The following is a 26097-nucleotide window of genomic DNA, read 5'->3' as shown; positions in this document are numbered from 1 at the left end:
ATTGTAACTTATGTGCCATTGATAGCACCTGCGTGGGCATACGTTTTGCCTTGTTGGAATTAAGAGCGTTGTCTTCTCTATTATGCCTTTTTTATTGGTGCAATTGATAGCCCCTGCGTGGGTGTGTTTTGTTGCCTCTGTTTTCTACTGTTTAAAATTAATAAAAAACCATTGAAATACAAAAGTATTGTACATACACACACACACACACACACACACATTATATATATATATATATATATATATATATATATATATATATATAACAGTTGTGTTCAAAATAATAGCAGTATGTTGCAAAAAGTGAATAAAGCTGAAAATCCTTCTAAAAAAAAAAAAAAAAAAAAAGAAAGAATATGTTACCTCAACATTTCACATTCCCGATATGTGTCTGTGTACTTGCATTATTTATTTTTATTTATTTATTTCAGGTACTTATATAGCGCCGTCAATTTACGCAGCGCTTTACACATATATATTGTACATTCACATCAGTCCCTAACCATCAAGGGGTGTACAATCTAAGGTCCCTAACTCACATTCATACATACACATACTACGGACAATTTAGACAGGATCCAATTTACCTACCAGCATGTCTTTGGAGTGTGGGAGGAAACCGGAGTACCCGGAGGAAACCCACGCAGGCACAGGGAGAACATGCAAACTCCAGGCAGGTGGTGCCGTGGCTGGGTTTCGAATCAATGACCCTAGTGCTGCCCGGCGGAAGTGCTAACCATTTAGCCACTGTGCTGCCCACATTAAAAAGTATCCTGTTTTCTTTGTGTGAAATACCTGGTGATCTTGCCAGTCCTCCTGCGTTCCCATTTCAAACCATGCTAGGCATAGAAACACATCTTTCCCAGCATCAGAATTCTGGCTGAAGCTGGGAGCACAGCTTGCCTGCCCTCCAATGGTTAGACTTGTGCTGACATTGCTCCACCAGCACACCTATTCACTGGGAAGGTCAGTGTACTGCTGTTTCTCCACCCCCAGATTATGTGACCATTTATTTAACAGCTTCAATACCAGGCACTTTTACCCCCTTCAAGCCCAGGTCAATTTTTAGCTTTCAGCGCTGTCGCACTTTGAATCCAACACTGCACCTATATAAAATGTTTAGCATTTCTCTCGCACGAATAAAGCTTTCTTTCGATGGTATTTAAATTACCACTGTTTTTTGTTATTGTTTGCTAAACGAAAAAAAATAAGACTGAATATTTTGAAAAAAAAAACACAACAACATCTGCAAAATGGATCAGTCCTGTTGTATTGATGGCCTCATTTCTTGAGGCCTGAAAATGCCAGAACAGTACAAACATCCCCCAAATTACCTCTTTTTGGAAAGTAGGCACTCCAAGATATTTAGTAAGAGGTATGGCGAGATTTTTGAAGTTGTAATTTAAAATTAAGAAATCAAAAAAGTTTTTATTTTCACAACTTAAAATTTTTTTGTACATACTGTCACCAGTGCAGTACAGTGTCATCATATAATTGGTGTGGCGGAGATCAGGGACACTAACTGCTCACAGTAAGTAAAAAATAAACACATTTTTAACTTTTTTTCAATTCTTAAATATTTCTTTTCTTTAATACTTTTTTTTTTTTGCATACAGTGTTACCTTAGTAACACTGTACTACTCTGGGGAGGTGATCAGGATTTAATTTTTTTTTTCTTAGAACTGAATTTTACAGTTATAAGTAACCATTTTTTTAATGAATGAAAACTATTCATTGTTTACTATTGTGATTAGCTGTGAATGGCAACAGCTAATCACACGGTACAAATGAGCTGTGATTTGTCTGTCTGTACCATGTGATCACTAAGACCAATCACAGAGTACATCACAATAGTCCACAATGACAGGCATGAATCAAAGCCTTTCATTGTGTACAACTGTCATATGATCTGCTGTGATTGGCTACAGCGTTCACATGGTACCTGTAGTGGGCTGGTAAAGTGATCTGGTGACACAGCTGGTGACAGATCAGTTCTGGTAGATCACAAGCTTAATAATGGCATGCAATGCCAAGCTGCGGTTTCTAAAGCGAGCAAAATCCGCTCTTGTATTAAAAGAGGTATAGATTCCAGAAAGAGATCATTTTAACCCTGTACAAATCATTAGTTATACCTCATCTGGAATATGCATCTCAATTCTGGGCACCAATGCACAAAAAGATAGGGCAACAGATAGCAGGCCAGACCATCTTCCATAAAAATGAGTAGTATCCTTCACGAAAAAGGGTTCACATTAAAAGGGTATCTGCATGTGCGTGGCTAGACGTATTCCATTTTAAAATTGAGCAGGTGATTCATAAATAGACTCACCGATCTGTTCTTTTTCAAATGGTTCCTCAAGTTCCTTCAAGTTGGCCAACAGACGGATATCAGTGCATATCTGCAGAACACAGGGGAAAAAAAAAAAAAAAGAAGAAGCTTTTTACAGTTAATAAAAGAGACTTCTTCATCCAACTGCTTTTATTGGCTCACATGTGCCACTTGGCTCTCATTTTCCATGCACTGATTGGATCAAGGCCCTTCTTCCCTTACAGAAATACTAAGCTTATGCATAAACACAATTTTATAGAATGGTCAGGAATCATTTTTGATGAGTGGTGTCAATAAATACTTAGGTACAAACATACAAGACCTGTTAAGGAGATGTTTATAGCAATATTAATTAAGAGTGCTAGATGAACATGATAAAATTGGCAACTGAAGTCAGTAGTTCACAATGAATACTTGGAAAATGCCCAACATCGGAAGCCCTCATATTCCTCTTAGGAAAAAGTTTACTTCAAGGAAAGCTTTCCCTAGGAAATACAGGGCTACTATTGTTGGGAATTCTTATGAAAATTAAAGTTTCTGGCTGTTATGTTACACAGTCTGGCACACTTTCTGAATCACTGATGAACAATAATTACACATATCAGGAAAGTTAGGTTAATTGAGATACTGAAGCAAGAGTGTCAGCAACTCAGCATGAGTGCCAGGAAATTAGCAATATAGGAGATCTAAGCAATGCACGCCTTCATATAAAACATTGTTCAACAGCTGAAGCGGTATGCCACACCAACCACAGATGCAAGCAAACACTGAAAATACCTACATCTATCATATTATAGCACATGCTATGCATTTTCTTTTTCAACAGAACACAGCAAGAAAGACTACACTAAAAAAATAATAGATCTGCCACAAAACTGAGAATTTGGTTTAGTAAGGAAAATTCAAAGATCTCCAATACGATCTTCATCTCAGTCAAATCGGTGGAAGCCTTGTCTTCATTCAGAGAATACAAAGCTTCCCGTGAATGGCTGAGCCCTGCTCAGCCCTACTCTTCTTTCCAGGAACAAAAAGGAAAGCCTCCAGCCCGCTGCCGGCACACAGTACTGCACACTGTGTTTTAACTAATTTTGTGAGAATGGGGCAACCATAAGTGGAAAGGGTACTAGGACCCTGAATAGATAAACTACTTCCCCCAATGAAGCTAAAAGCCAAGCCTGAGTTGGCAAATCCCCCTGACTCATTTTCCCTACATTTAAGATATGCCATGCTTGTGAAATTGCACCCAGAAGGGTACCTATGACCACCGCAGCCTTGGGGAGGATGGGGGAATACCCTGGTGCCTTGGAGGAAATTAAGGGGGGATATGATCACCATGTATAAATACATCAGTGGTTCAAATGGTGAACTTGGTGTAGAGCTATTCACCCTGAGGTCATCACAGAGGACAAGGGAGGACAAGGGGGCACTCTTTACGTCTGGAGGAAAATAAATTTAATCTCCAAACACAGAAAGGTTTCTTCACAGTGAGAGCTGTGAAAATGTGGAATAGACTCCCTCAAGATTTGGTTCTGGCCAGCTCAGTGGATTGCTTTAAAAAAGAACTGGATTCTTTCCTAGATACACAGAATATAACTGGATACTAACATTTATAGGTAAAGTTGATCCAGGGAATATCTGATTGCCTCTCAGGGGATCAGGAATTATTTTTTTCCCTTGCAGGAGCAAATTGGATCATGCTGGGGTTTTTTTTGCCTTCCTCTCAACTGTGGGTATAGGATTATAACTTTTTTTTTTCCAATGGTTTTTATTGAAAAGTTTTCAGAATACAAAATAGTATCAAAAACAAATGCCTTGATATAATAAAAAAAAAGGACAATATTTGTAGCCACATAAAGCGTCTGAAATAAGCATTCAGAAAAACATGACAAATGTTGTAGAACCAATACAAATGATTTCACCCAACCGCACTACACGGAAGAGTGAGAAAAGACCTAGTAAAGTAAGAAAAGAAAGAAAAAGAAATAAGAGAAGAGAAAGAAGAAGTAACAAAAGAAAAAGAAGGAAAAAGAGAAAAGAGGGTCACCGTGAGAAATATCAAGGTACATAGATGTATTGAATACATGGATCCCACGTTTTGTCAAATTTAGTAGCATTGTTGTGTAGAATACAGGTAAGTTTGTCGTTGATCATGATCCAGTTTAATTTAGTTTTAACATATTCTAGAGGGATAAGAGAACGCTGCCAGTGGTTAGCTATAGTAATTCTTGCCGCTAGCAACATATAGGTATGTAGCTTAAGGGAGTTCTTAGGGACTGTAGTGGGGTATTTATGGAAGAGGGCCATCTCCAGAGTCCTACGTATATTAACCCCCATCATCGTATAGATCAAATTAAATATGCGGATCCAAAATCTAACTACTATTGGGCATTGCCATCAGACGTGGAACATAGCATAGAGGGGAAGTAATTGGATGCATTTTCACAATCCAAGTTGGGGCCAAGTACACCCTCAATAGTGTTTTATAATTTGCCTCAATTAATGTGGTATTGATAGAAACTTTGGACAATGCTAAGCCATGTCTCGCCAATCGGAGATATCATAGTGGATATTTAGGTCCCGTTCCCATTGGTCCATATAGGGAAGTTTACAACCATCCATCCTGACAAGGTCAGGATGGATGGTTCATCCAATAAGGCAATTTTCGAACAGATAAAAGAGGCAATTTGATAAAATCTAAAAGTTTCAGTTGGAGGTATCTGCATCTTATCCTTAAAATATTGAAGAGGATAGATTCGAGCCCCCTGGAGGAAGTCTCCTATCCTCCATAACCCTTTATTAATCCACCATTGGAACACAGATGGGACCAGGCCAGGGATAAATTCAGGATTCCAGAATACAGGGGCTAAAGGCGTGTACAAGGAGGCTAGGGACTTGCGATGGCGCACCCTATCCCAGACCGACAACGAGAAAGATAATGTAGGACACAAAATGGGATGGCGAGAGTGGCAAGAGAGCCAAAAGAGAGCACCAACCGCCAAAGGAAAATCATACATATTTAGAAGCTGGCATTCCATAGAAGTGGGCACCTAAACATTAAGGGCTGTCATATTTTGAGAGTTTAAAGAGAGTCCAGAGAGGTCAGAAAAACAGTGTAGAAGAGACAGTAAATTAGGTATGGTAGTCAGAGGGGAGCAAATATACATTAAGACATCGTCACGAATAACGTCCATTTATGTTCCCGAGGACCACAGTGGACCCCATGAATACCATAATGAGAACGGATAGCCATAGCTAAAGGTTCAATGGCTAAAGCAAAGAGTAAAGGGGAGAGGGGACAACCTTGTCTAGTACCGCAACGAATTGGAAATATAGGGGATCTGTAGCCTCTAATGGACACTTCAGCTGAGGGTGTGTGGTACAAGGACTGCAATAGAGAAAGAAATGTAGGACCAAATCCAAAAGCCTTCAAGATAGAGAACAAATAATCCCAAGTTAAGCTATCGAAAGCCCTATAAAGGTCCAAAAAAAGGAGCAACAATACCCGAGAGAGAGGGGCATCCCAATTAGAGCGGACAGCAAACACTAAAGCTATGGACCTGCAAATTTAATCTAACATTTGACGACCAGGTATGGAACCCGATTGATCTTTATGAATATATAGTGCCAAGAAAGAATTAAGGCACCAGACCAGAAGTTTTGTCAGGATTTTCAGGTCACAGTTAATAAGCGAGATAAGTCAATAGTTAAGAATATATGTAGTGTCCTTATTAGGTTTAGGGATAACACTAATATAAGCCTCGTTTTCGTCCAAAGGAATCACACTGTTCTCTCTCAAGGAATTTAAATATAGAGACATATGGGGGAGAAGCTGTTCAGAGAAAGTTTTATAGTAAATATTAGGTAAGCCGTCAGGGCCAGGGGATTTATGTGACATCAGCAATTTAAGAACCCTACCTAATTCTTCACTAGTTATGGGCTGTTGCATGAGTTCCCTAAGAGCTTCAGCAATACTGGGGAGCCACAAAAGTCCCAAAAAATCTTGAAGCAAAGAGGGCTCAATTGGCTGGGGTCGGCTATGTGGCGATTGGACGCGGACAACCATTTTGCTAAAGATCTACCATCTTGTATCATATCCTGCAAATGTCATTCTCACTCCATGCAGTCTTCCCCCTCCCTTTTTTGAAGGAATGTGGTCTGTGTGTGTGCTGAGTTCAGGAGCGCATAGGGCACAGCTGGATATGCTTCATGGTTGTAAACCCAATTAGCTGGTTCCAGGATGTCTGTCAGGCTCTTGCCTTGGCCTGGTCGTAAAGCTATAAATCAGTCAGTCACTGGACATGAAAAGCATTCCAGAATGGCAGTAAAACATACATCCAACTTGAAACCACTTATTCATACAATTTTATAAATCCTGGCAGGAACAAGGTACAATAAAACAAAGCATATATTCAGATACTGTAGGTCAGTTTAATACAAGTCACCTGACACCTTACTCCCCTATGTGGCACCTACACGAGAGTAGAAAGCAATATGTCTTTATCTGGAACCGTAAGATATGCCATATGTGATATCTGGACGTTCAGGATATCATTCTGCATATTAATCTACCAGTGGCTAGGCTGCTACATGTACCTAGTGAAGGTTATTGACCATGGTATAAACATGCGAGGGATTTGGTCATAGCCGGGGTCCCCGCCTAAACACCCCTCCCCAAATGAGGCGATTGGTTCTCTGCTTTAAGGAGACACCCTGCTGGGTTCCTAGAAAAGAGGCTGTTATGCCTGGTGAGGAAGATGAAGATTCTCCCTTTTAACATCAGGAACCAACTTTGGGAGAAAAGGCACCCTTTTGTTCAGGACACTTGGACGCTGCTTAAACCAGGACATCTGCAAGTATTCTACTTTCTTAAACGTATTCCTTTATCTCTCTGTTGTGTTATTGCTCTATTATATACATTATATATATATATATATATATATATATATATATTATATATACAGTGGGGATCGAAAGTTTGGGCACCCCAGCTAAAAATTTGTATTAATGTGCATAAAGAAGCCAAGGAAAGATGGAAAAATCTCCAAAAGGCATCAAATTACAGATTCGACATTCTCATAATATGTCAACAAAAGTTAGATTTTATTTCCATCATTTACACTTTCAAAATAACAGAAAACAAAAAAATGGCGTCTGCAGAAGTTTGGGCACCCTGCAGAGTTAATATCTTGTACTGCCCCCTTTGGCAAGTATCACAGCTTGTAAAAGCTTTTTGTAGCCAGCCAAGAGTCTTTCAATTCTTGTTTGAGGTATCTTTGCCCATTCTTCCTTACAAAAGTCTTCCAGTTCTTTGAGATTTCTGGGCTGTCTGTCACGCACTGCTCTTTTAAGATCTATCCATAGATTTTCAATTATGTTGAGGTCAGGAGATTGTGAAGGCCATGGCAAAACCTTCAGTTTACGCCTCTTGATGTAATCCCCCGTGCATTTCGAGGTGTGTTTAGGATCATTATCCATTTGTAGAAGCCATCTTCTATTTAACTTCAGCTTTTTCACAGATGGCATCAAGTTACCATCCAAAATTTGCTGAAATTTTATTGAATCCATTTTTCCTTCTACTCGTGAGATGTTCCCTGTGCCACTGGCTGCAACACAACCCCAAAGCATGATTGATCCAACCCCATGCTTAACAGTTGAACAGAGGTTCTTTTCATTAAATTCTGTGCCCCTTCTTCTCCAAACGTACCTTTGCTCATTCTGGCCAAAAAGTTCAATTGTAACCTCCTCGGTCCACAGAACTTGTTTCCAAAATGCATCAGGCTTGTCTATATGTTCATTTGCAAAGTTCAAACGATGATTTTTGTGGTGAGGACGTAGAAGAGGTTTTCTTCTGATGACTCTTCCATGAAGACCATATTTGTACAAGTATCTCTTTATAGTGGAATAGTGTACCGCAACTCCAGTGTCTGCCAGATCTTTCTGGAAGGATCGTGCAGTCAAACGTGGGTTTTGAATTGTTTTTCTCACAATCCTGCGAGCTGTTCTGTCTGATATTTTTCTTGGTCTTCCAGATCTTGCTTTAACTTCCACTGTTCCTGATGACTGCCATTTCTTAATTACATTCCGAACAGAGGATATTGACATCTGAAAATGCTTTGCTATCTTCTTATAGCCTTCTCCAGCTTTGTGAGCGTCAACTATTTTCAGTTTCAGTTTTCTAGACAACTACTTAGAAGAACCCATGGTGCTGATTGTTGGGGCAAGGTCAGATGAGTCTGGGCATTTAAAACCTTTGAGATTGACATCACCTGGTCTTCCCAGACGATGATTGAGAACAATCCATGACACTGGCAGGTCTCAGCTTTGCAAAGGGGGCAGTGCATGCTATAAATTCTGCAGGGTGCCCAAACTTTTGCAGACGCCATTTTTTTGTTTTCTGTTATTTTGAAAGTGTAAATGATGGAAATAAAATCTAACTTTTGTTGACGTATTATTAGAATGTCTAATCTGTAATTTGATGCCTTTTGGAGATTTTTCCATCTTTCCTTTGCTTCTTTATGCACATTAATACAAATTTTTAGCTGGGGTGCCCAAACTTTCGATCCCCACTGTATATATTGTTTACATATTTTCTGTAAATATTTTTATTGCACCCTTTTGACCTTTTTAGTAATAAATCCTATTTTTTGAAAAGTGTTGAACTGTTTCTAAAGCTCTTAATTGCAAACTAAGAATCCATGTCTCTGAAGAGTGCTACTGTGTGTTTTAAAACCTCTGGATACATCTGTCTGCGGTGACAGGGTGTATACAGACACTTATTCAAACATCATAGTGTTACTGCTAAGATTTGTGGGTTTCCTCCTTCTCTGTAAAAAGGTGGTGGTAGTAGTGTGAAGGGTTAATTGCGTATTTAACCTGACCCAGTAACAATCGCTCTCAGGCGGCTGGCCCCTAGTTTGGGGTCCAGTGAGCTGGAAAATCTTTGTGCAGGGTGCAGCTGAGAGTGGCATTGTTATGCAAGTGGCAGCCCGGTTGTCAGGAATGGACTTGCCAGTAATGGTGGGACTCACCTGCCTTGTGGGCTGCAGTACCAGGGCTGGCCAGCGGGTGCTCTCAGCAATCAGAGACTCAACCCGGCAGCCAGCCAAACACCTGAAGCTAATTATGCAGGTGTATTTAAGGGATGGCCAGACCTGCAGTCTGCGCCTTGGTGTGTGTTTTTCCTGGGCCCTGTATCTTGTTACCTGCATCCCTGTTCCTGTCCCTGTCTCTGTCTGACTGATTCGTTGCTGACCCTGCTTGATCCGGACCTCTGCTCATTCTCCTGCTCTGATCCCTGGCTTTGTCTGACCATTCTCCTGCTCTGATCCCTGGCTTTGTCTGACCATTCTCCTGCTTAACCCCATACATTCTGACCTCCTGTTGATGATCCCGGCTTGTGACCTGTTTATCTCTCTGCCTGACCCCCTGTTCCTACCTACCCGATTGTTATTGACCCGGCCTGCCTGACGACGCTTGCATTGTATGTATTATCTGTGGGTGGTTTGGTTTGGTTCGTTTGCACTGTGTTATGTTTTAGTATTGCACTGCGTTTATGTTTGTTAGTCTTTAATAAATTATATTGTTTATATCATATCTGAAGCCTGCGTTTCCCTGCGTCAGTTCACATACCTCTGGTCATACCTGGAGCCCTGACAGCGGTTTTAGATTGGCTAGTCCTTCGGTCACAAGTTGGTGAGAAGGGCTGGGGTCTGACACAGCGCCCGTCACAGGCTATATAAAGCAGTATAGAAAGTATTAAATTCCTGAAGGATTTTCTGAGGATCCTGTGAAATTTGACCTCCTGCAAGCTGGAGTTTAGGAAGAGCTGAATAGGTATGTTTAGTAGAAAGCTTACGTGCCAAGAGAGAACCAGGTTTGTACCGCCACATGAAAAATTTATGACTCAGCCATCCTAGCTGTTTTTCCACTTTCATGGTGAGGCAAAGGTTATGTTCTAGTCGAGCGTGTTCCACCTTGAGGAACCGATCTTGGGAAGGGCTATGCTTGTGTTGGGCTAGTACAGCTTCATAGTCCCTCGTTTGGCAGAAATCAACTCTTCATGAGATCGCTTAAGTCTATAGGATAATTGGATAATAAAAAAACCTTGTATAGAGGCTTTATGAGACGTCACAATTAATAGCAAGAGTTGTATCTTCCGCTTTATTAATAGTGAAATAAGATTTCAAGTGTTCTATGATGTCAAGGCAAGATCTGACCACGGTTTCACCACAATTTTAGCTGAAATTAATTTAGATAACATCTCCGTAGGGAGAAAAATGTGGTCAAACCGCAAATAGTGATTATGAGCTCTAGAAAAATGGGAATAGTCTCTAGATGTGGGGTTGGCCTCCCTCCACGCGTCTATCAAGCTATTACGATACAAAAGTTGTGCAAATGCACAACTTTGTTTCGGAGGAGCTCTAAGTTTAGTAGCATGTGATTTATCAAGCATGTGATCCTGGGCCAAATTTGAGTCTCCTGCCAAAATTATATCACCTTCCAATTCCGGAGATAAAGTTTGAAACAAGGATTGCAAAAATGTCAACTGATTCACGTTGGGGGCATAATAAATCAGAAAAGTCACCAAATTACCCCCCAGATGTCCTTTAACTAATAAATATCGCCCCTCCTTGTCCTATATCACTTTAGATTCAGTAAAAGATAATTGTCACGATAGACAGAGCGCTAACCCTCTTTTTTTTTGGATGCGTTAGCGAAAAAACAGAGGGAAATTCCTACGGATATATCTAGGCGTAAAAGAGGAAACAAAGTGGGTTTCCTGCAATGCCACTATATCAGCTCCTAAGGACTTATAACGAGCGAACACTTTGAGACGTTTAGAGGGGGAACCCAGGCCTTGCACATTATGAGAAAGAAGACGAACCACACTATCGGTAGGTCTCAGTGTAGACATGGAAACAAAGGCAGAGCAGCGATGACCTGACCCAAACATCCACTAATGCGGATATCTGGAATGCTGATCCAAATAGAAAAGCTCACAGTGACCCTCACATAAAAATTGTGAAAAAAGGCGGGAAAAAGAAGAAAAGAAAAGAGACAAAAAATGCCGAGCCAAAAAATAGGCTAGCATCCACCTAAATAGCTAATGAACAATATACAACATAAAACTAGTGAAATTCAAGTATCCCAGACCAAGTCAAGGAATGGAAGAGTCTCATCAACTTAATTTTCAATAATCTCCCTAAACTCCTGCCTGAGGTTAGAGGTTAATTTAGTGGTAGCTTTCTCCAATTCCCTCTGCAGCAAATCAGCAAAACGAGCAATGAGAACAGAGTCCCCCGAACAGTGCTGGGGTACATCCAGAGGAGCAGGGGATGAAATTAGACCATCAGGAGCAGAATCTTGGCTAGTGAGCTGGCTATTGAATATTTCTGCCATCTCTTTATCAAGCAGGAAGGAAGCATGGGACTCTTGGCCAGGTGACAGGGCCGCAGCCTGAAGGGGAGACCTGGCAGGGCTGGGGATGGACCCAGAGGGAGCAGAGGGATCACTCACATGAGCCTGGGGAGCTGTCATCATGCAATCTAGGTCTGGATGGAGAGAGCTGGGCCCGCTGCTTCAGAGGCAGTTTCCCCCCTGAGGTGGAGGCGCTCCGAGATCCGGCGTTGGCCGCCATTTTGCCCTCTCCTCCTTTCTTCAGAGCAGCAGTGCGGGAGCCACCCACCGATCGTCCAGCCGGCCCGGATGGGCATCAGAGGTCCCCCTCCTTCTTTGCCAGCTGATCGGGTCGTCGGTACGACGAATCTGGGTCAGGGATTGCCGTTTGTCCCCCCTAAAGCGCCGGGAAGGTGCGGAGCAGGATTTATAGCATGGCTTGGGCAGAAGTTCCGACACAGCATGGGCATTAACCCTGACAGAGGTCTTCAAAGGCAAGGCTCTGCAACAGAACCATATAAAGCACCCTTTGGATAACTCCATGCGTTGCACTATCTGCCAAGGGGAGCACCAACAGCAGGATCCAATGCAGGGCAGCAAAATTACAGGACAGTCCCCATCGTCCAGGTACAGTCCCCCCAAGGCTTTGTTGGGGAGACAACCTATCTGGAAGCTGCATTAGGAAATGCAGTAGCTTTGTTGCAGCAGGAATCTTGATAGACGATATCATTTTAGTAGAACATGTGAGAGAAAGCGTGAGAGACACAGAGAAAAACCTTCAGAGAAGAATGTAAGTTTCTTGCAGTTTACAAAAAAGGTCCCTCATCCAAGGACGTTCCCAAAGCCTTCTTTTTTTTTCTTTTTTACCAGAGTCCAATCACCTGGGGAGCAAAACTGGGGGAAAGCAATGGTGGAGAAGGATCTAGGGGCTCTGGTAGATCACAAGCTTAATAATGGCATGCAATGCCAAGCTGCGGGTTCTAAAGCAAGCATAATACTCTCTTGTATTAAAAGAGGTATAGACTCCAGAGAGAGATATCATTTTACCCCTGTACAAATCATTAATAATACCTCATCTGGAATATGCAGTTCAATTTTGGGTACCAATTCACAAAAAGAACATTGGGGAACTGGAGAAAGTACCGAGAAGGGCAACCAAACTGATAAGAGGCATGGAGAAGCTCAGCTATGAGGAAAGATTAGAGGAACTGAATTTATTCTCTCTTGAGAAGAAGAGATTAAGGGGGATATGATCAACATATATAAATACATCTGTGGTTTATATCGTGAACTCTGTGTAGAGTTATTCACCCTGAGGTCATCACAGAGGACAAGGGGGCACTCTTTACCTCTGGAGGAAAAGAAATTTAAATATCCAAAACAGAAAGATTTCTTCACAGTAAGAGCTGTGAAAATGTGGAATAGACTCCCTCAAGAGTTGGTTCTGGCCAGCTCAGTGGATTGCTTCAAAAAAGGCATCGATTGTTTCTTAGATACACAGAATATAACTGGATACTAACATTTATAGGTAAAGTTGATCCAGGGAATATCCGATTGCCTCTCGGGGGATCAGGAAGGAATTTTTTTTTACCAGCAGGAGCAAATTGGATCGCGCTTTGCTGGGTTTTTTTGCCTTCCTCTAGATCAACTGTGGGTATAGGATTATAACTTTTTTTTTTCTATGCTTGAACTGGATGGACTTTAGTCTTTTTTCAGCCAGACTAACTATGTAACTCCCTCAAGAGTTGGTTCTGGCCAGCTCAATGGATTGCTTTAAAAAAGGCCTGGATTGTTTCTTGGATACACAGAATATAACTGGTTACGATTTATAGGTAAAGTTGATCCAGGGAATATCCAATTGCCTCTCAGGGGAACACGAAGGAATTTTTTCCCCTGAAGGAGCAAATTGGAACATGATTTGCTGGGTTTTTTTGCCTTCCTCTGGATCAACTGTGGGTGTAGGATTATAACTTTTGTTTTTTTTAATGCTTGAACTGGATGGACTTTTGTCTTTTTCCAGCCAGACTAACTATGTAACCTGATGGCAGCTGAATATAACCCAGTGGCAAAATCTTGTGTCCCATATGATACAGTTAGGTCCATATATATTTGGATAAAGGCACAATTTTAGTTTTCTCAGGTATTTACCAAAACATATTCAAGTTATAGTTATATAATGGATATGGGCTGAAAGTGCACTCTCAGGTTTAATTTGAGGGTATGTATTATTATTATTATTATACAGGATTTATATAGCACCAACAGTTTGCTCAGCGCTTTACAATATAATGACAATACAGCAACAGTACAGTTCAATACAAGAGGGATAGGAGGGCCCTGCTCCTCGGGGCTTACAATCTAGGAGGGAGGGGCTAGTGGTACAAAAGGTAGTAACTGTGGCGGATGGACTGGATGGAAGAGTATAAGATTCCATTATTAGCTGAGGGCAGGATAGGCTTCCCTGAAGAGATAGGTTTTCAGAGATCGCCTAAAAGTGAGCAGAGTAGGCAATAGTCTAATAAATTGGGGTAGAGAGTTCCAGAGGATGGGGGAAGCTCTGGAGAAGTTGTGGAGACGAGCATGGGAGGAGGAGACAAGGGAGCTAGAGAACAGGAGGTCTTGCGAGGAGCAGAGAGTACGGTTTTGGTGATATTTAGAGACAAGATCGGTGATGTAATTTGGGGCTGAGTTATAAATGGCTTTATACATTATTATTAATGTTTTGAACTTTTAACCGTTGGGCAATGGGAAGCCAGTGGAGGGATTGGCAGGGAGGGGTGGCAGATACAGAACGGTTAGTAAGGTGGATGAGTCTGGCAGCAGCATTCATGATAGACTGAAGAGGGGATAGCCTGCGATGAGGTAGGCCAATGAGGAGGGAATTACAATAGTCAAGGCGAGATATAACAAGGGAGTGAATAAGTTGCTTAGTGGTTTCCGAGGTTAGGAACGGCCGTATCTTGGAGATGTTGCGGAGGTGAAGTCTACCAGATTTGGACAGCGATTGGATTTGGGACTGAAAGGACAGATGGGAGTCTAGGATTACAACTAGTACCCTGACATGAGGGGGAGGCACTGATGATTGTGTTATTGATCTTGATGGAGAAGTCAGGGGAGGGGGGCACGGGCTGGGGGGAATATGAAGAGCTCAGTTTTGGAAAGATTGAGTTTGAGGAAGTGGAGTGACATCCATGCCGATATGTCACTTAGTAGGTTAGTAATGCGAGAGGAGACTGAAGGGGTGAGGTGAGTAAGAAAGATAGATTTGTGTGTCATCAGCATAGAGATGGTACTTAAAGCCATGGGAGTTTATCAAGTGACCAAGGGAGGAGGTGTAGATGGAGAAGAGAAGGGGTCCAAGGACAGAACCTTGAGGGACCCCTACAGAAAGAGGGAGTGAAGAGGAGGCAGCAGCATTATAGGTAATGCTGAAGGAGCGCTGCGATAGGTAGGAGGAGAACCAGGAGAAAGTAGAGTCTCGGAGGACAAGATAGTGGAGTTTTTTGAGGAGGAGGGGATGGTCAACCGTATAAAAAGCCGCAGAGAGGTCAAGTAGTAAGAGTACAGAGTAGTGGCCATTGGTTTTAGCTGTTAGTAGATCATTAGTGAGTTTTAGTAGGGCAGTTTCAGTGGAGTGCAGTGAGCGAAAGACAGAGATTGTAAAAGGCTCAAAAAGGTTGTTGTCAGTGAGGTAGGAGCTCAGGCGATTGTACACTAAGCTAACTAACTAGGAGTTTAGAGGTAAATGGCAGCAGGGAGATGGGTCTTGAGTTGTTCAGGTTGGTGGGGTCCAGGGAGGGCTTTTTAAGTATGGTAGTGATGCGTGCATGCTTTATAGGGGAGGGGAAGGCACCGTTACAGAGGGAGAAATTGAAGATGTGAGTGAGGGAGCATAGGATGGAAGAAGAGGGTGACCGTAGTAGTTGTGAGGGGACAGGATCCAGGGGGCAGGTAGTGAGACAGGCTTCTGAGAAAACCTTAGTGACCTCTTCGGTAGTAGCAAGATCAAAAGTGGAAAGTGTTGAAGGGAGTTTAGTATAAGGTATGCTAAGTGGGATGGATGTCTGTGTAGTGGCAATGCCCCTACAAATTGCGTCAATCTTGTTTTTGAAATGATTTGCAATCTCGTAAGCAGTGAGTGAGGTACAGGGTGGAGGTGAAGAAAGTAGAGTTAAAAGTAGAGAAGAGACGACGAGGACTGGATGACAAGGTATCAATAAGAGTGACAAAGTAGGCTTGTTTGGCAGCATGAAGGGAGGAATTGTATGTTAAGAAAGCAGATTTATATAGGGTGAATGCTTGTTGAGATTTGGTTTTACACCACAGTCGCTCCAGCACATGGCTATGTTGTTTAAGATTTCTGGTGTCGTCAGTCTGCCAAGGTTGTAATGGTCGGGGCCTGATGCCTTATGTTGTTAGAGGAACAAGTGAGTCTAATGTGGATGAAAGCGAACTGTTGTAGACAGCAGTGGCCAGATCAGGGCAGCACAGGGCAGAGATTTTGTCATAGAGTTGGTCAGTTGCAGAGTGGAAAGGAGCAGTTTTCAAGTTGTGAAGGTTTCTGCAGGTAATTGTTTGCTGCCTGGAGGGATAGGTGTTTGAAGAAGAGGACACTGTGAAGGGGATGAGATTGTGATCAGAGAGAGGAAAGGGGGTGTTTGTGAGGTTGTAGGGAGTGCAAAGATGGGAGAAAACGAGGTCTAATGTATTCCCATCAGAGTGAGTGGAGGACTGTATACATTGTGCTAATGCAAAAGATGAGGCTAAATTGAAGAGTTGGGATGTAGCTGGGTTGTTGACATTAATAGGGATGTTATCTCACAGAATGATAGTAGGTAGTTCAGAGGAAAGAAAGTAGGGTAAGAAAGCGCGACACCGGTCCAGGAGGCCAATAGATCACTGCAATCCTCAGAGAAATGGGAGAAAACAGCCAGATGCAGTGAGTCTCGAAAGAAAGGAAGGATAAAGAGGGAGGGTTAGGGAGGACTTGAAAGGTGCTCAGTGGGGATAGAAGCGAACCAACTCCACCACCTTTCCGACCACTGGGTCTGGAAGAGTGGGTCCAGAGAAGACCTCCATAGGAAAGTGCTGTGGGAGAAGCAGAATCTGCTGCTTGAAGCCAGGTTTCTGTTATTGCTAATAGGTTAAGGCGGGTGTCGGCAACCTGCGGCTCCAGAGCCGCATACGGCTCTTTTTCACCTTGGCTGCGGCTCCGGAGCACACTGCGCACCAGGTGACAGGCAATAGGGCAGCAATGGGCAAACTACGGCCCGGCGGACCTTTTAATCCGGCCCGCGGAGCTAGGCTCCTCTCACAGTCCGCCCTGAAGACCGGTGTAGCATGAAAATCTGTCTCCTATGAGGATCTGTCCCCCTCGACGTATCTGCGCATGTGCCGGAGATCGCCGATCGGCTGCTAATGCCTGAAACTGGCACATGCGCAGATACGTCGAGGGGGACAGATCCTCATAGGAGACAGATTTTCATGCTACACTGGAATGGCGCGGGAACACGGCGAGAGGAACGCGCGGAGCAAAGGTAAGTGAATTGACACAGGGGGGACTTGGGGACTTAATATGGGGGATTAATTAATATGGGGGATGAATTACTATATGGGGGATGAATTACTATATGGGGGATGAATTACTATGGGGGATTAATTACTATATGGGGGATGAATTACTATGGGGGATGAATTACTATATGGGGGATGAATTACTATGGGGGGTGAATTACTATATGGGGGATGAATTACTATGGGGGACGAATTACTATATGGGGGATGAATTACTATGGGGGATGAATTACTATATGGGGAATGAATTACTATATGGGGGATGAATTACTATATGGGGGATGAATTACTATATGGGGGATGAATTACTATGGGGGATGAATTACTATATGGGGGATGAATTACTATATGGGGGATGAATTACTATGGGGGATGAATTACTATGGGGGATGAAATACTATATGGGGGATGAATTACTATATGGGGGATGTATTTTCAGTTTTAAAAATGTGGCTCTCAAAATAAATTTCAATCGTGGTTTTGGCGAGATTTGGCTCAGTTGAAAAAAAAGGTTGCCCACCAGGCTATGATTGTGATTATGACGATACACTGTGGCCCTGATTAACCCTTTGCTTACTGGGCCCTTAAACCCCCTTCATGACCAGAGCGCTTTTTGCAATATATGCAGTGTCGGATTTGTTTTAAATGTTGAAATGGTTTTGCGGCTCCCAGTCTTTTTTCCCCTCTCGGAAACGGGTCCAAGTGGCTCTTTATGTCCTAAAGGTTGCAGACCCCTGGGTTAAGGGAATGGGAGACAAAAAGGTCACGGACAGAGGTGAGCTTATTACAAAAAGAGCGGGCATTCCAGAGTGCACATGAAAAAGGGAGGGTGGTTTTTGGGAGCACGGGGACTGATATTAAATTGAGGGGATTGCGGCTATTCCCGGAAGAAAGAGGATGCCTGGTGTGGGGGTGAAATAGTGGAGGACCAAGGTTTGGGGAGATATCCCCAGAGGTTAGGAGAAGAAGGGTGAGGAAAGTAACATGGGAGCGGGATGTACACGAGTGCACATGTCTTCCAGTCCTGGTGTTTGGGTCAACAGGTGAGTGAAGTATCAGCAGGAGGTGATGAGAGCAGTAGTAGCGAGATGGCAGCATTGAGGGTGAGATGTGTAATCTTTGGGGTGGAGCAGAGGGGTAAAGAAGTGAGATTTTGGGAACGCAGGATAATAATATGAAAAGGAGGAGTGGAGGGGACATATTAAAAAGGTACACGGAGTAGGACTCAGACTTGTAGGAGATATTTCCCAGGGTGTTTGCTTGCAGTCTGTCCAGCGTGCAGTAGAGTTTGTTGTTGTTGTAGCTTCCAGCTGCTTGAATTATCCTGCTTTAGTTAAACTGCTGTCTTCAACTGTTCTTAGCACTCCTTCAAAAGCAGCATTCACGCAAAATCAGCACCCCATCTGTGACCATGCCCCCCGTCCGTGACCCCCCCCCATGAGCTGATCTAAATTTATAGGGAGATGGTCAAATGAGCACTCTTCCCAGCCCTAATTAGGAACTGATAAGGATCACATGAATAGGGGGGGATGTTTCTCAAACACAGACCAGACACAGGCCACAGTCATAAAAAGAGTGCAGCAAGAGGTGAGAACTACTCAACATAGACAAAAATATATATATACTATTTGTTCTGAAATTAACAGGAGTCCATGCATTGTTTTAGTTTAGAATGGAGAAGAGCAGATAGCAGCAAATTACCCAGAGACAGCTGGAGTCTATGCGTTGTTTCAGTTTAGAATGGAGAAGAGCTAATAGCAGCAAATTACCCAGAGACAGCTAGAGTCTATGCGTTGTTTCAGTTTAGAATGGAGAAGAGCAGATAGCAGCAAATTACCCAGAGACAGCTGGAGTCTATGCGTTGTTTCAGATTAGAATGGAGAAGAGCAGATAGCAGCAAATTACCTGTGAAAAGCAGGGAAGGCATGATTAGACTGCTGTGTTCAATGTACATCCAAATTGGAGGGAGGAAGGGTTTAGAAATTACAGCTCTTAAGAGTAGTCATCCCCCCTTTTTCAAGGGACCAAAAATAATTGGACAATTGAATCAATTAAGCACGTAAAAGGTCTGGAGTTGATTCTAAGTGTGGTATTTGCATTTGGAATCTATTGCTGTGAACCTACATTATGTGTTCAAAGGCGCTGTCCATGCAAGTGAAACAGGCCATTGTAAGGCTACAAAAATGAAACAAATCCATCAGAGATATAGCAGCAACATTAGGAGTGACCAAATCAATCAGTTTGGTACATTCTAAGGAAAGAAGAACACACATGTGAGCTCAGCAACATTAAAAGGCATGGACGTCCATGGAAGACAACAGTGGTGGATGATCACAGGATCCTCTCTATGGTAAACAAAAACCCATTCACAACATCAACAACTGAAGACAGCTGCAGTTAGAACCTGGCAAAGCATCAGAAAGGTGGAAAACCAGTCTTTGGTAATGTCCATCGGTTCAGGCAGTCATTGCCAGTAAAGGATTCTCAACAAAATGTTAAAAAAGAACATTTTATTTACGATTATATTCAATTGTCCAATTACTTTTGGTCCCTTGAAAAGGGGGGCTGCTACTATTAAGAGCTGTAATTCCTAAACCCTTCCTCCAATTTGGATGTACATACTCTCAAATTAAACCTGAGAGTGTGCACTTTCAGCCCATATCCATTATACACCCTGTTCCAAATTATTATGCAAATGATATTTTTCTCATTTACCAAAATAATTGATGTAAATAACAGTCAGCATAATTCTCATGTTATCAACTATTAAGAGTACAATTCAAATTTTACTGAACAAACCTCCTAATGATAACAGTAACATAACATTTTAACTTTTTACACATTTTAACAGGTCACGTTACATTTTAACAAAGGACCCCTTATTTGATAGCAGCTTCACAAGTCTTGCATCCATTGAACTTGTGAGTTTTTGGACAGTTTCTGCTTGAATTTGTTTGCAAGATGTCAGAATAGCCTCCCAGAGCTGCTGTTTTTATGTAAACTGCCTCCCACCCTCATAGATCTTTTGCTTGAGGATGCTCCAAAGGTTCTCAATAGGATTAAGGTCAGGGGAGGATGGAGGCAACACCATGACTTTCTCTCCTTTTATCCCCATAGCAGCCATTGATGCAGAGGTATTCTTTGCAGCATGAGATGGTGCATTGTCGTGCATGAAGATGATTTTATTACAGAAAGCATAGTTCTTTCTTATGTACCAGGGAAGAAAGTGGTCAGTCATAAACTCCACATACTTTGCAGAGGTCATCTTTACACCTTCGGGGACCCTAAAGGGGCTGACCAGCTCTGTTGCCATGATTCCGGCCCAAAACATGACTCCACCCCCGCCTTGCTGATGTCGCAGCCTTGTTGGAACAGGGTGGCCGTCCACCAACCATCCACTACTCCATCCATCTGGACCATCCAGGGTTGCACGGCACTCATCAGTGAACAGGACTGTTTGAAAATTAGTCTTCATGTATTTTTCTGCTCAATGCAGCCGTTTCTGCTTGTGAGCATTGGTTAGTGGTGGCCGAATAGAAGGTTTATGCACAGTTGCAAGACTCTGGAGGACTCTATACCTTGATGTCCGTGGGACTCCAGAGGCACCAGCAGCTTCAAATATCTGTTTGCTGCTATGTAATGGTATTTTAGCAGCTGCTCTCTTGATCCGATGCATGGATCTGGCAGAAATCTTCCTCAATGTGCCTTTATCTGCACGAACCCGTCTGTGCTCTGAATCAGCCACAAATCTCTTAATAGTGCGATGATCACGCTTAAGTTTTCGTGATATATCGAATGTTTTCATACCTCGTCCAAGGCATTGAACTATTTCACTCTTTTCGGCAGCAGAGAGATCCTTTTTCTTCCCCATATTGCTTGAAAATGGTGCTCTGCTTAATAATGTGGAACACCCTCCTTTAGCAGTTTTTCCTTAAATTGGGCTCACCTGCCAATCTAATTATCACAGGTGTCCGAGATTGTTTTCAGTGATCAAAAGAGCCCTGAGACACAATGCCATCCATGAGTTAAACTGAAAAACAAAATATTTAATCTTTGTGACACTTAAATAGAATTTGCATAATAATTTGGAACAGGGTGTATAACTATAGCTTGAATATGTTTTGGTAAATACCTGACAAAAACTAAAAGTGTGCCTGTGTCCAAATATATATGGACCTAACTGTATGGCTAAAAAATATTTCTTAAAAAAATGAAAAGTAGTGGGTTAGCTTCTCTCAGCAGACAGAAGGCATACATTTTCCTAGAACACTAGCAAAATACTGAGGCACAATGGCAGTGGGAGGGGTTATGCTGGGCTTTTCCAACTGTTCTGATTGGTTGCCAGAGTCCAATCTAAGGAAGATAGCTGCAAAGCTTCTGAAGGTTCTTTCAGTGCTTTCACTGTCTGTAACACAATCTACAAATGACGGTGAGAATGCTGTGACATACCAGATTTTCCACCATTCACCGAGTATGTTACTGGCAGTGAAAGCAGTCAAATAAGGGGTAGTTGGGTACTCAATAGCAGCTTTTTCACAGCAGCTCAGCTTAAATACATAAAACATATATAGAGAAAAACTTCAGCTTTAAGGTTTAAATTGCATTGGGAGACATGGGGGGTGCTTTGAAGTAGGCAGTAGATGGCAAATAGTGGCCCTGTCTATGTATCACATTGTCAGGAAAAATAAAAATTGTGGATTATATGGGGATTACTTATTTGTATGGGTATACACTTTCATACAAAATATGCATGCATAATTTCCATAATAGACCTTTAATATAGAGCACACAGGAACATAACAAAAAGTAACCTAAACAGATATAAGAAACATAAATGTATACAACATAAAATATAAAAAGCACCAGTACCTAAAGTGCCAGTTGTATCCAGCTAAATGTCTAAACATTACTAAATATGAACAGGCACTCCTCAGGTGTCACCATGCACAAACCAACAAAATCACTTCACCTGCCGAAAACACTTGTGCTCATTTGCGCAAGTAGGGATGGGAAAGGGGTATAGTAGAGGTGAAATTCACAGCTACTCATACTTGTACTCAGCCAGTGACTGAACATACATGACAGTCAGCAGTTATTAAATACCATCAAAAAAAGCTTTATCCGTCTCAAAAACTGATACAAAACTCATTTGGGTACAATGTTGCATGACAAGGCAACCATCAAACTATATGCTGAAAAATGAAACACGGTCTGGTAATGAAGGGGTATTAGAGGCTGGTGTACAAGTGGTTAAATATGTATTGCTTATAGGGCTTTGTTAATTTTAAATCTGCTAAATTAAAAGTCAGCAGCTACAAATACTGTGCTAGTAGTGGCATCTTAACTAAAGGACACTGGAAGTGAAGTCTTGAGACTTCACAGCTGGTTTTCCTCCACGGTGAGCTTTGTGAATGGTCCCACAGTCTTCTGGTACCTGTGATGTGTCCCAGAAGGCTGCAGGGGAGGTAATCCGACCTGAAGTGGGAGTAGGTAACTGTCAAAACCAGGTACCTGTCCCCTCCCACCCTAAAAAAGTGCCAATTGATAAAGAGGAAGTTGGGAGGATGCAAACAAACAGAACTTTTAGGTGACCCTTTTTGTGTAACATTCCTCTTTAAGAGTTTAAAACACACTCAAGATGAGCAAAGTCATGAGTCAATTTACAAGAAAAACAATGAAGTTCTTTTTGATATACTGCAGTGGTAACCTACCTTGTGGACTGTGGCTCCCAGACTGGCAAGAACAGACAAAACTTCTATATCAACTTTGCGACTGTACGTTTGACCTGTCACTATGTATGCCCTAGAAAAAGAAACACTTGTATGTGACCTTGCAGACAAGACAAAACACATTTTCTGAAATATGCTTAAAGTTTCAAAACCTAGAAGGGATCTCAAGTAGACTGTATTTTCTTTACAATGTCAAACTCTATACAGATGTAATATGTTACTTTACAAAAAATGTATTCCAGCATTACAGAGATAAAGAACGACGTACAGAGTGCAGAAAGTTGGCAACTAGTCGGCATTCATCTATCTTGCAAAGTTCTATATGCTCAAAAAAGGAAACCAAATGGGTTGCTTTAAGCTGGTATATATTGAACATTATTGATCCCTTTTGGACTATTAAATAGGTCTGCCTGCCTTTCCATCTCCCATGCCCATCAAGTTAATATTAATGCCTTATGCACATAGGGCATTTTCCCATCTCTAGATACCTTTCCTACAGGCAGCAGCGTTGTGGCAGAAAAAAAAACAAAAACCCACGCTTGATACTTGTAAATGTGTTTACACGTGTTTAGGAGCGATCCTAAATGCGTCTAAACATGTTTACAAGTGAAGCGGTTTTTTTTCTGCCAAAACAGTACTGCTCCTTGATGCGCTGGCAGTGGTCCCCCCCCCCAACTCTAAATGCCTATGTGTGCATAGACTAACATGCAGGGGCATTTAGATGCAGAAAAAAAACAGGTGCCCCTAACAGCAGTGTTAAAAATGTCCAGTGTGTATGAGGCCTAAACAAGCAGCACTGATGTTACTAGTTTAATGAGCTTGAGTTTCGAGGCCTTGTCACATTTAGATGAACGTGTGCTTTTCCAGCCCTTGTCAGAGGACCATGACCGTAGCACACCTAGTCTCACAAGCCTGAGAAATGCTATGCCAAGATAGCAAATATATCTTCTTTTAGTGTGCCTGTCCTAGCAAATCACATCTGTAACAACAGCAGCATGTTAAATGTTGCCTTTGTAATACAAGTTACAATCCAGAAAAAAAATTAAATTACCCTTTATTTTCATGCATGAGGGACAGTCTACAACCTCTCCACCATAGAAAATCCAGTTGTTGCTGCTAACTGGGAAATATTTCAAGCAGCTCCAATGAAAAGTGACCGTTCTGCCCATATTGTTGAAAATAATGTATGTAATATACTGTAATGTTATGTGATGTTGCTGCCATCTATTGGTTAGAGTTATTATGCCTAGTTATATCAGGATTTATAGGAAGTGGTCATTTTCACACACAGTAACCTTCAACCTGGAAGTTCCTGTCTTCCATTTCATGACTGCTTCTGAAACTAGCAAGTAGCATACAGTGAAGCTCCAAGCTATTCCTGGACTTATGGTGGAATTGTCCGTGAGTACACTCACGGATGGGATGAAGCTGTTCTATAATGTTTAATGTACTGACAAATATGTTTTTTTTGTGTTTATGTTGTAGTTTTACAAAGTTATGCAGAACAAAGAATACATACAGATCTGATGTCGCACGTTTCTTGACTTCTGAATTATTGTTAGACTGTCTGACTAGTGTTATACAACAGTTCAATAACGCGAAGCAGAACAGTAAAAGGACACCCACGTGGCAGTCTGGAGTAAACGGAGACGCCATTACTGCAGCATGAGTCTAAGATCAGGAACAAAGTACCAGGCTGATGACACACTACCGCAGACACAGCGAGGTAGGGATAACATCCCCAGCGCCCAGCAAGACGATGTACAGTCACATGTGTCCAGATCTTCACGATCTAGCAAGATGTCCTCAGCAAGTTCCTCAGCAGTTAGAGCTCGTGCCAAGGCAGAAGCTGCCAGTGTCCAGCTACAGTACGCAGAAAAAGAAGCCATGATGATGCAGGATATAGCAGCTAAGAAAGCTGCCACAGCAGAAAAAGAAGCCATGATGATGCAGCAGATAAAAGCTAAGAAAGCCATGATGATGCAGGAGATAGAAGCTAAGAAAGCCATGAAGATGCAGGAGATAGCAGCTAAGAAAGCACAAGAAGAGGTGGAATTAGAATCAAAATTGCTTATCTTGCAGCGACAGACTGCAGTTGCTGAAGCAGAGGCCGCTGCCTACATGGGAACAAGCCGGTCAGGAAGTGAAAAAGCATATAAAGACCGAAAGGTTCCAGAAAAACCTCTATCCTCTGCTAATCGTACAAGTGAGTACATACAGAACCTTACTGATATACATACAAAGGAACAGTCTCTCAAACCTGAAGCAAAGGAATTCAAGCCAAGATATACAGACCCCCTGGGCAGGCCCAATCTACCACAAGAGGTCAGTGGCCGCCAGCAAACCAAAAATGAAGCGCCAGAATCCCCTAGGAACAAAAAACAAGTGTTCCCACCACCTCAACCTAAAGATTATATGTGCGAACAACAATGTGCAGTGGATGTCACGAAATATCTCATCCGCAAAGAAATGGTTAGCTCAGGCTTTCTCCAATTTGATGACTGTCCTGAAAACTATTGGGCATGGAAAGCTTAATTTCTGAATGCCACTAGAGGTATGAACTTATCGCCAGCAGAAATGCTTGATTTAATGATAAAATGGCTTGGTACAGAGTCAGCAGAGCATGCAAAGAGGATGAGAAGAGCAAACCTGTTCAACCCTGCAGCAGGACTCAACATGACCTGTAAAAGAATAGAAGAAACGTATGGATCCCCAGAGGTAATTGAAAGAGCACTGTTGAAAAAACTTGAAGTCTTTCCTAAGGTGGGCTACAGAGACAGCGTGCGGCTACAAGAATTGAGTGATCTTCTGCTAGAGATAGAATATGCCAAAGAGGATGGCTACTTGTCAGGGCTTTCATATCTAGATACGGCCAGAGGCACTAATCTCATAGTAGAGAAACTACCTTCAAATCTGCAAGACAAGTGGATGTCTGTGGGAGGTAAATTCAAAGAAGATTATGGAATCGCTTTCCCCCCTTTCTCTGTGTTCTCTAGGTTTGTCCGACAGCAAGCGAAAATCCGAAATGATCCCAGTTTCGCCTTCACCACCAGCAGCAATCAATCGCAA

The 26097-nt window shown here is 42.2% G+C and overlaps 1 protein-coding gene across 2 annotated transcripts in view; it reads right to left on the bottom strand.

Annotated features, from left to right (window-relative positions):
- The window catches only part of ADSL (adenylosuccinate lyase), a 307415-nt gene that overhangs the window by 162284 nt on the left and 119034 nt on the right, over positions 1-26097 (bottom strand). For both annotated transcript variants that reach the window (XM_089674217.1, XM_089674218.1), the window contains exons 7-8: positions 23011-23101; positions 2330-2399 (exon numbers count right to left, since the gene is read on the bottom strand). In XM_089674217.1, the coding sequence (XP_089530343.1) occupies positions 2330-2399; positions 23011-23101 (161 nt within the window). The remainder of the gene's footprint in view (positions 1-2329; positions 2400-23010; positions 23102-26097) is intronic.

Source organism: Staurois parvus, unplaced genomic scaffold, assembly GCF_062004578.1.
Source record: "Staurois parvus isolate SC_StPar_1 unplaced genomic scaffold, SC_StPar_1.0 ptg000149l, whole genome shotgun sequence".
Taxonomy (NCBI): Eukaryota; Metazoa; Chordata; class Amphibia; order Anura; family Ranidae; genus Staurois; species Staurois parvus.
The sequence above is the reverse complement of the archived record's forward strand: the minus strand, read 5'-3'. Positions and strand labels throughout refer to the sequence as shown.